Genomic DNA, 11107 nt, shown 5'->3' on the forward strand with positions numbered 1-11107 from the left:
TGGGGAGCCCCTGGGGGACGCAGTGCGGACGCCGCCCGGGAGCCGGCGCCCGGGCTGGCAGGTGGGGGCTAAGGAAGACCCCAGCCCGGGCCGGACCCGACCCTCCGGCTGGAACATCCCTTTCTTTGCCCGCTGTGTGGCTGGCTTCCCCGCGGTCCGCGGCGCGTGCCTCGGGGCAGCGGGAGAGGCCGGCTCAGGGCGCGGTCCTGGGGCATCCCCGGAGCCTCGCTCACGTGGTCCAGAGCGGTCCTGGCGGGGCGTCCCCTCCCCCCCGTGACCCCAAGGCCTTCCCCGACACACCGGTCCTAACGCTCCTCACACCAGCCTGCGACCGACCGAGGACCGACCGAGGAAGGGCAGGGTCCCGGACGCATCTCATCCGGCCCGGTTCTATGGTGAAACGACCGAAAAGCGGAAGACTTGCCCAGTAGGAAGGATACTCAGCGTAGCCTGCGAGGTTCTGACGGCTCACTTAGGCCTTTGGGGCCACCCTCACTAGGCCTAACTTTGCAGAGTATTTTGGACCGTCCAGATACTCGCCGGCTTGTCTTAGTGACATGCTAGGCGTTGGTTGAGCTGGGGATTTCTTAATTTAATCCTTCTGAGCTATTCAACCAGTTGGGCATTTTAAAAGATGAGGTGGAGAATAAAGAGTAGATGTTCAGAGGAAGATTCTAATCTGGGTTTAGGCTACCTCCAAAGAGAATTTGCTGTTTGATTTCTGATGCCCGGATTTGAAAGGAATATGCTTCTAGATTCTACTCTTTGCAAAAAAAAAAAATTTTCGAGGAAAGTCATGGATGGAGCATTGATGATGAGGAATTCTTTCTTATATACAACATTCCTATAGTTTTTCTTAACGTCCATTTGCCCAAAGGAAAAGGCAAGGCCCTGCTTTTTACAGGAGTATCTAAATTTAGAAATGTCATGTTTCTCGTGCAGAAGAGTTTGTTGATGCTATTGAAATGGTTGGGTTGTGGGGGGGAGGGGGTTCACCTCAGACTGGGAACTCGGTGCCTCCTAATGCTAAGTAAGCCTTCTGCCACTGAGCTCTGAACCTCAGCCCCGTGAAATGGAATTTAAAAATTCATCACAAAATTGAGAGAGTAAATCTTTGTAATTGCTTATAGGGAAGAGTGCTTTAAGTTTCTTTGGGTTGGGTTTTGTGTTTGTGTTTTGGGGCTTAACAAGTAGCCTGAGAGAAACAACTTTGAGGGAGGAAGGATTTATTCTGACTCCCTGTTTAAGAGAGATTTCATCCTCTCCATTGCTTTTGGGCTGATGCGGGACAGAACATAAAGAAGGTTTGATGAACAGAGCCACTTGGCAGTTAGTAAGCTGGGAGAGAGAGAGAGGAGACAGACACAAGAAAGAGTCCCGACAAGGGGTATGTTTTCGCATCCACAGTGGCTTCTTTATCTAGCTGGATTCCACCTCTCAATAATGCCCTCATGTTATAAATTTCTCAAGGGATCAATTCCTTAATTAGGTCCCTTTCCTCTGAACCAGTTACTTTTCAGTGTTTGGACCCATCAGCTGGAGACCAGGCCTTCCAGTACCTGAATCTTTTTTGTGAGGCCATAGCCAAACCATAGTTCTTCTTTCTTAATTAAAACATACATTGTTTTACCCATACTTGATAGAATGTACATTGATGTACATTTTATCTTTGCCTTCACTACATGTTTAAAAATAATCTGATGTCCATTTGTAAAAATTGGTTCTCAAATACTGAAATTGAGCTATCCAATAATCAGAAAAACAAGGAAGCAGTGAAAACAAGGAAGCTCAGCCCTGAGCCTTTTTGCTACAAATTTGTCATCACTGAATGATTCTATTTGGAAATTTGAAAGGACTAGAGCCAGGCGCCAATGGTTCATGACTATAATTCTAGCTACTCAGGAAGCTGAGATCTGAGGGTTCAAAGCCAGCCCATACAGGAGAGTCTGTGAGACTCTTATCTCTAATAAAACACCAGAAAACCAGAAGTGGCGCTATGGCTCAAGTGGTAGAGTACCCACCTTGAGTAAAAGAAGCTCAGAGACAGCTCCCAGGCCCAAAGTTCAAGCCCCAGGACCAGCAACATAATAATATTAATAAATAAGTGAATAAATACATGGACTAGATACTTCTCAATGAAAAACATTTGCCAAGCAGGCGTAAATACTGCTTAGAAGTAAGAGATGGAATATCCTCAGAAAGATAAGAATCTGGAGGTTAGTTTAAATTATACTTAAAATATGTTTTTCTTTTTTGGGGAGGGGGAAGCATTCTAGAACATATATATATTGGTTAGTAATGAACTCTGTATAGTGTACACTCAGCTAGCTGCTGTGTAATTCGCACAGATAGAGGACCAGAGTTGAATCCAGCACTGCAAAAAAAAAAAAATCACATTAAAAGTTTATTTAAAGACTCCTTAGCTAATCACAGTGATGAAGTGCCTATAATCCCAACTATTCAAGAGGCCAAGGCTGGAAAATCTCAAATCCCAAGGCCAGTTTGGGGCAGCATAAGATCCTTTCTTAAAAAATAGGTAAGAAAATAAGGGCATCTGGAGGCTGGGGACAGCAACTCAGTTGGTAGGGCACTTGCCTGGCATGCTCAAGGACATGAGTTTGATTTCCTAGCCCTCTCCACCAAAAAAACCAATGTATTTGATAATAATGAGGGTAGGGACTAAACCGTGTTAATGGGTCAAATAAGGATAAGTCAATCAGTTCTTCCTTTACTATTTACTTGATAGGAAACGTTTTTAACATCTTTATGGAAAAGTAAATCATGTATCATAAAATTTACCCATTTAAAATATACAATTCAGTGTATTTTAGTATATTCATAGCTGTATGAATCACCTAATTTTTCATATCCCCATACTGACCTCCAAGTTCTGGATGACAATTAATCAACTTTCTGTCACTGTAGGTTTGCTAGTAGGGACATTTCATACAAAATATGGTCTTTGATCTGTGGCTTGTTTTACTTAATGTGTTGTTTGTTTGTTTTAAATTACTTAGTGTTTTTAAAGATCATACATTTTATAACGTGTCAGTACTTCATTCCTTGTAGCCAGATACTGCTTTGCCAGGGAGATATACCACATTTTGCTTATTCTTTATTTGGTAGACATATGGGTTATTTCCCCTTCTTAGCTGTTTTGAATATTACTATTTAATGTTCATATACAAGATATTGTATGAATGTATAGCTTTATTTTATGGGGGGGGTTGAGATCTAGGAGTAGAATCGCTGTATCGTTGGAAATTCTGTTTTTATCATTTTGAATTAACTGTTGAACTGTGTGGAGCATTGTACTTTCCCACCAGCAGTGTATGAAGAGTCTAGTTTATTCACATCTGCTACTGCTTGCCTTTTTTATAACCATTTTAGTGGGTATGAAGTTGCATCTCTGGTTTAAGTTTGTATTTTTCTAATGACTAACGATGGTAAACATCTTTCATGTGCTTATCAGCATTTTTATATGTTTTTTGTAGACACTTGTCTATTTTAGGTTTATTAGCATAAGAGTGTTAAGGTTCTTTATATATTCTGGTCAAAATTCCCTTGTGAGATAGGTGATTTACAAACATGTTCTCTTTAGATTGTCAGTTCACTTTTTTGATATTACCATGTACAACAGAAAAGACCTTGCAGTCAAATTTATTTTTTTCCTTTGGTCATTTGTATTTTTGTTACAGTATTTAGAAAAATCACAACTATCACAAGTCTTATAGTTTTTTTCTATATGATCCATTTTCAGTTAGCTTTTGTGTGGTCTGTAGAAGGAAGTCCAACTCCATTCTTCTGAATATTGCTAACGGTTTGTTCAGACCATTGGTTGAGAAGACTGCACTTTTCTTTGTGTTAGTGTGTTATTGTTGTGTATTTGAAACAGCTTGGGTTCAGGTTGGCCTTGAACTCTCTCAATCCTGATTCAGTCTTGAGTCCTGGGATTATAGGTATGAGTCAGCCTACCTGGCTGATTGGTGGTTTTTGTGTTTTTGGTTTTTTCCTTTTGGATTGTTTTGTTTGTTGGTTAGTTTTAGGCTATACTGAGGTTTGAACTCAGGACTTCGTATTTGCTAGTCAGGCATTCTACCACAAGATCCACTTTGACAGCCTCACCCCTACCCCCCAGACTGGATTTTGCTTTTTGCCTGGGTAGCACGGAGCAAGATTGTCCTGTTTGTACTTTTCTTGCATCACCACGGGCACTCCTCATTGCTGTTGATTGAAATGGAGTCTTGTGAGTGAACTTTTTCCCAAGTTAGCCTAGAATTATGATCCCCTGGTCTCTGCCTCCCAGATAGCTAGGATTACAACTACGATCCACCAAGCCTGACCTATTTGTTGTTTGGTTGATCTGCTTTTTCTGACACAGGGTCCTGCTATGTAGCTTGGATTGTCCTGGAACTCCCTATGTACCCAAGCTAGCCTTGAACCCTGTCCTTTTGCTTCAGCCTTCTGAGGGCTGGGGCTACAGGCATGTGTGACCATGCTTAGTTTTGAACCACCATGACTGATTGAAGTTTATGTTCATGATATTGAGATATCTATAAAATGAAACTGTCCTTTGTTAGATGTGTTGACTTAAAATTTTACATAAAGCAAATATGACAGAATTCTGTCTAAACATTGATATAATTGTTGTGTAACAGTATTTTGTTTAATATCAGGATATATTCTTTCCCTAAAGGAGATAAGTATTTGGTAAAGACTTTGATAGGGAACATTATAATTTAGAGGAATATTTACTTAATTATAATTGCTAGACTACTCTGTACTTTACTCCATTCCTGATTGTTTTTTGTTTTTTTCTTACAGCCAAGTATCCAGAGATAAAATCCTTGATGAAACCTGATCCCAGATTGATATGGATTATAATTATGATGTTTTTCACTCAGGTGGTTGCATTTTACTTAGTAAAAGACTTGGACTGGAAATGGGTCATATTTTGGGCCTATGTCTTTGGCAGTTGCCTTAATCACTCAATGACTCTGGCTATTCATGAAATTTCTCACAATTTTGCCTTTGGCCACCACAAGTCACTGTGGAATCGCTGGTTTGGAATGTTTGCTAATTTTCCTATTGGGGTTCCATATTCTATTTCCTTTAAGAGGTATCACATGGATCATCATCGATACCTGGGAGCTGATGGCATTGATGTGGACATTCCTACTGATTTTGAGGGCTGGTTCTTCTGTACCACATTAAGAAAGTTTTTATGGGTTATTCTTCAGCCTCTCTTTTATAGTTTCCGGCCTCTGTTCATCAACCCCAAACCCATTTCTTACCTGGAAGTGATCAATACTGTGGCTCAGATTATTTTTGATATTATAGTTTACTACGTATTTGGAATTAAGTCTTTAATCTACATGTTGGCTGCATCTCTACTTGGTCTGGGTTTACACCCAATTTCTGGACATTTTATAGCTGAACATTACATGTTCTTAAAAGGACATGAAACTTACTCATATTATGGGCCTCTGAATTTACTTACCTTCAATGTAGGTTATCACAATGAACATCATGACTTCCCCAATATTCCTGGAAGAAACCTTCCATTGGTAAGTAAAAGATTTGACATTTAAACTTCTGATGGTTATATAATCAGAATTAGTCTTAACTTGCTCAATTTAAAAGCAATCTCATATATGTTGTGAATCTTAAGCTGAGTATCAAAAAAAATTTTTTTTTAAAGTAAAGAGTATATATGTTGTGTCCACCAGCCAAATTTTGTTGAGGTTTCATTATCTTGTATATTAAGCTTAGTGGCTGTCCTTAGGGTTCGAGAGTTTTGGAGGATGTACAGAATCTTTCAGGTGGTAAAGTAACTCAGAAATAGCAAACCAAAGCTGTCTACGAGATACTGTCTCTTTTCCTTGACTTTTAGTGTATTGTTTGTGGAGTAAATGAAAGAAGACATTTTAACCTTGATTCTTCATCTTTTCTAAAAATAATCATTCTTTTCTGCTATCTTCCTACTAAGTTGTCTTATTAGCCTTTAACTGGGTAGAAAGGCTGACAAAAGGCTTATTATAGAAAAAAAAAACTCCAAATATTTAAAAGGGAAATAAGTATTATTTTATTTTATTTTTTGTCAGTCATGGGAATTGAACTCTGGGTCTGGGCACTGTGCCTCAGCTCTTCAGCTCAAGGCTAGCACTCTACGACTTGAGTCACAGCTTTTTTCTGCTTATATAGTGCTGAGGAATCAAACCCAGGGCCTCATGCATGCAAGGCAAGCTCTCTACCACTGAGCCAACTTCCCAGCCCTCTTGATTTTATTTTAAAGCTATGATACAAGGGAACCCTAGCCATCATACATCATGCTGTCACATCCACTAATCAAAAATTTAAACATTGACTGTTTAAAACTTACATAACATGACAACAAAAGACACATATATCAGTTGATACTGCTTTGGAGCCCCAAAGTGAGGACAGAACAAGTTACAAATGGCATTTTACAGTCTGGATATGTTTTAGATAATATTGTGTCATTGTCCCATTTCTCAGTTATAATAATGGAATTCTGGCTTTGTTGGAAAAATATTCTTTGGAAATACATGTTGTAATATTTGGTGATGAAATATTAGAGATAACTTGATGTTTAACATCTTTAACTTTACCTGAACCATCCATAGCTTCAACAAAGAGTGTATGTTTGTTCCATAAGCAGTATATGAAGAATCCATGTATAGTAAATTGTTGGTTAAAAAAAAAACCAGGTTGAGGAAAAGTCAGATGAGTGCTTAATTTACTATTCTTTCAAGGGCTCAGTAGGTCTTTCATTTTTTTGATAAAGTATTAAGGAGAAAATAGCATCTACTTGACTAAAGGCAGCATTAAACTTCAGGCCCCTGTTCTTGGTATCCTGCCAGTGTCCTGCTGAATACTGTGAGGACTGTTTGCCTCATCCAGGAGTGGAAGCAGATTTTTTTAAGGGATTATGGGTTCAGGAAAAATCTAATCATTAGTTGAACACAAGAATTTTTCCCAACATGAAGTACAACATGAGTTTTTTTGAGGTTCTCAGAATTGAAAACTAACCTTAGTCACACATTAGCTCCCTTACTGCCCATTCTACCTCAGTGGTAATTCACTTCTTGGTTTTCTATGGTGTCATTATTCCTTAGCTAAACTAACAAGCATCTGAAGAGTGAGATTATGCCTTTCCTGCTCTTTCTCTGATACATATGCCTGCGAAGGAGTACAAGTTTTGTTCATTCTTACTTTTAGTTTTTTGTTTGTTGTTGGTGTTGGTTGTGGGGCTTGAACTCAGGACCCTGGGCACTGTTTCTACGCCTCTTTGTGCTCAAGGCTAGCCTTCTACCACCTTGAACCACAGTACCACTTCCCAGTCTTGCTCATTCAATAACTACCTACCATTTCATAGTTATACTATAATAGTTCTATTGTATAGAACTATTGAGCATTTAACAGGAATAAAACAATAGAATGACTTTTTTAGCAGTTATGGTGAGACATAATCTAAACAATGTACCGACTTAAAGTGTATGATTGTATCAACAAGATAAAAATAAGAGATTTTTTTAAGTGATTAAAGGTATGGGCATTTGTATGGCTTGGTGTTTTGACCCTCTCCTTCAAGAGGCCTCAGTGACCCTATTCACCTTGCTGTCTTTGTTCACTTCTAGGTGAGGAAAATCGCAGCTGAATATTATGACAACCTTCCCCACTACAATTCCTGGCTGAAAGTCCTGTATGATTTTGTGGTGGATGATACCCTAAGTCCCTATTCGAGGATGAAGAGGCCTCCAAAAGGGCAGGAGGTTCTGGAATAAATATCTTCCCAGCAAGGAGATTCTCTCCAAAGCTTAAAAAAAAAAGCGCTGATAAAGTGAAGTTTTTACATTATTAAGCTTAAAACTACTGATGCTTAGAAGTGGCTCTGTCAAAATTTCAAACTCAGTGGTATGAAGAGGCGAGTTCTGACTTGAAATAGCAGCCTGAATTTCATACTCGCTGTCCTTGTCCTGTGTCGTCATCCCTGAGAGTGTCCTCCCTGTCTCTGTCACCTTGTAAGCTTATCATTTAAAAAAAGAAAAAAACTATTTCTACCTGGTTATTTTCACTCCATAGTTTTACTTAATCAAGACAGCTAATAAACTGAGTCATTAATTATATTTAGTGTGCATTGCATCTTTGTATGTCACTGTTTTTATATCATGTAATATGGTCACCTAGATAATGGGAAAAGACAGCTGCAAAATTCCATTGAAGAAAAAAGTAGTTTTTAGAAGGCATGAGTTGGGCTGGGAAGTTGGCTCAGTGGTAGAGTGCTTGCCTTGCATGCCTGAGGCCCTGGGTTCGATTCCTCAGCACCACATAAGCAAAAAGAAAAAAGCCGGAAGCGGTGCTATGGCTCAAGTGGTAGAGCGCTAGCCTTGAGCTGAAGAGCTGAGGGACAGCACTCAGGCCCAGAGTTCAGGCCCCACGACCGGACCCATAAATAAATAAATAAATAAAAGGCATGAGTTGATGTAGTATAAAAGTTTGAGATGGAACTTTCTATGAGTCAAATTACTTATTCTAATTTTTTGATTAGTTCGAGATGAGAACTAATTAGACTCATGAATAAAGTACTTAGCATGATAATGTCCAACGCCCAGTTTCTTGACTTTTGAATCAGAAGCAGCTTACCTGGTAGACATCTATGTTCTGTCACTGCTGCTTGAGGTAGTTGGTCTCAAGTAGCTGAGATGCTGTGCTATGAGGTCTGTGCTGGTTTCCTCTGAATTTGTCACTTGGAGAAATATGGTATAATGTAGAAAAGTACTTTAAAATACATTAGCTATAGAATAGCTATATTGAATATATTAAAAATAGCTATATCAAATATATTAGCCATATTGAAGGTTTCTAAAGTGTCAAGCAATGTCCAAGACAACCCCCTACCTTACTGATCCTGTGTTATTCACAAAGTGCTTTGTTCTTTCCCTTTTACGTAGGGGAATTCCTATCAAATCTATTACATAATGAGCCATTGATTCTAAAGTTAACAGTGATAATGAAACCAATGTTTCTGTTCAGATTGAATCTCACCACTGGAGAATATCTGTGAAACATAGCCTTCCATTTCACACTAGATGTGAATAAATCTTTTGCTTGAAGTGAATCCTAAACTTTCCTGTAGAACAGCGATGATGAAAATTTCTCAATCTTTCCACTCAGTCCTCCTGAATTCCACTCTCTACCAGATAACATCAGAAAGTACCATCTGTTCCCAGGTTACATGATCATATCTTGCCTGGTAGACAGTTTGGTCTTTATAGCAGGTCTAACTAGCCTGGCTTTTATTTGCCCACCTCAGTCTGTTCTTTAAATGATCTACGGATCAGGGCTATAGGCAGATTGGGCCTAGGAACCTCTAGAAAATAACCAGTTCCTGGTCTGGTTAGTTTGTATCAAGGCCTCAAGGCTCACATCAGCTTTCTCTGCTCCAACCTCTCTAGTTCTTCAAATGCCCCTTTTTTACTTTTTACCTCCCTCCATCCCCCAGTCCTGGGGCTTGAATTCAGGGTCGGGGCACTGACCCTGAGCTGCTTTTACCCAAGGCTAGCACTCTACCACTTGAGCTACAGTGCCACTTCTGGCCTTTTCTGTTTATGTGGTATTGAAGAAACAAATTCAAGGCTTCATGCATACACTACCACTAAACCACATTCCCAGCCCTGCCCCTTTTTATACTTGAAAACCAGAGGTAACCTCCTTCTTGGCTTGAATCATGCTGTTATGTAAATGGTTCTATTGATTTCCCTTTGGGTTGTAACTCCTTAAGGGCAGGACCTCCCTTTATATCTATTCCCCAAACTTAAGAGAGGAGAGAGAAACATGAGAGGAGTTGAGCTTTATCTAAAAGAGCCAAAACCCTAAGGTATAACCTTCAGGTAAGAGTGATATGTAAAAACAATGCACTGGGGTTGGAAGCAAAGCTCGGTTGGTATAGTGCCAGCCAATAAGCAAAGCTTCAGGTACCTAGTTTGAGTCCCAATCTTGCAACATTTATTGAGAATCCTTTTCCTGGAGCCCTCTACCATATATGCTTTTTTTTTTTTTTTTTTACTTGTTGGCAGTGCTGGGAATAGAATTCAAAGTTTCATGCATGCTAGACAAGTACCTTATAAATTAGCCACATCCCCAGCCCCTGAGTAAATTGCAGAAAATGAATCTTGAATTCAAACTATCCCCAGAATCCAACCTCTTGACTATGCTACCACTTTTGTCCTAGAATAGGAAAACATTGGAAAAACAGGTGCTCCATATGTGTGTGTGTGTGTGTATGTGTGCACTAACTCACTGACCACCTTCCTGCTTGTTCTTTAACACAATCTGGAATCCAACTATGATATAGTAAAAATGCATTCATTCGTTCATGCTATAGATTCCTTACCATGCATTGCACTAGGCCATGGGGATACAAAGTGTGGTCCTAAGTGCAAGGAGCTAGTGCTATAGTGCTGGGAGGTGGTTGTCCTATTCGGAATTTGCTAATAAAGGACTTCACACAAACAGGCAGCCCACCATGTAGCTGGGGGGAGGGTGCTGGAGTGATCGTGTCTAGTCTCAGTGCTCACCTAGCCTTGTGTGCAGATCATTATTTTATGTCAGCCTGGTAAGGTAGCTGTTACCTCCACAATTTCCAGATGAAGTAACTGGGCATTGGCAGGCAATTGGCCAGTCTAAGGGTACATGTGGGAGCCACAGCCTGAACATGAAGTTGGCCAAAGAACTATATGCTATCTATACCCTTTACACCACTGGTTTTATTAGGTAAGTCTTCTAGGAGTCTTTGCCATTGGAATGAAGCAGAGTGATCTTAGAAACCAAGGCTAGTAAGGCCTAAGAAAAAAACAAAACTCAAAATCTTAAGGGTGTTAAACCCTTAAATGCTCTCAGGATATTCTCTGAGATGAGAGCCACCTGATTGAGACAACCACCCCTCCTCCCACCCCCAAAGGAGAGAAGGAAGCTAACCGCCTGGGAGTGAATGACCTCTGGAGATAACTGGCTAAGAGTGGTTGACACTGATGTTTGCAGGGATCTTAACAAATGAGGAATTGGGACAATTTAGGCTTGAGAG

The 11107-nt window shown here is 39.9% G+C and overlaps 1 protein-coding gene across 1 annotated transcript; it reads left to right on the top strand.

Annotated features, from left to right (window-relative positions):
- The first annotated feature begins 4802 nt into the window (after nt 1–4802).
- Nucleotides 4803–8527, top strand: Degs1 (delta(4)-desaturase, sphingolipid 1). Its single transcript, XM_013015352.1, has 3 exons — nt 4803–5567; nt 7662–8267; nt 8496–8527. The coding sequence occupies exons 1-2, from the start codon at nt 4851–4853 to the stop codon at nt 7806–7808; spliced, it is 864 nt and encodes a 287-aa protein (XP_012870806.1). The 5' UTR covers nt 4803–4850; the 3' UTR covers nt 7809–8267; nt 8496–8527.
- Nucleotides 8528–11107: the final 2580 nt, after the last annotated feature.

Source organism: Dipodomys ordii, unplaced genomic scaffold, assembly GCF_000151885.1.
Source record: "Dipodomys ordii isolate 6190 unplaced genomic scaffold, Dord_2.0 Scaffold26, whole genome shotgun sequence".
In the NCBI taxonomy this organism is placed as follows: domain Eukaryota; kingdom Metazoa; phylum Chordata; class Mammalia; order Rodentia; family Heteromyidae; genus Dipodomys; species Dipodomys ordii.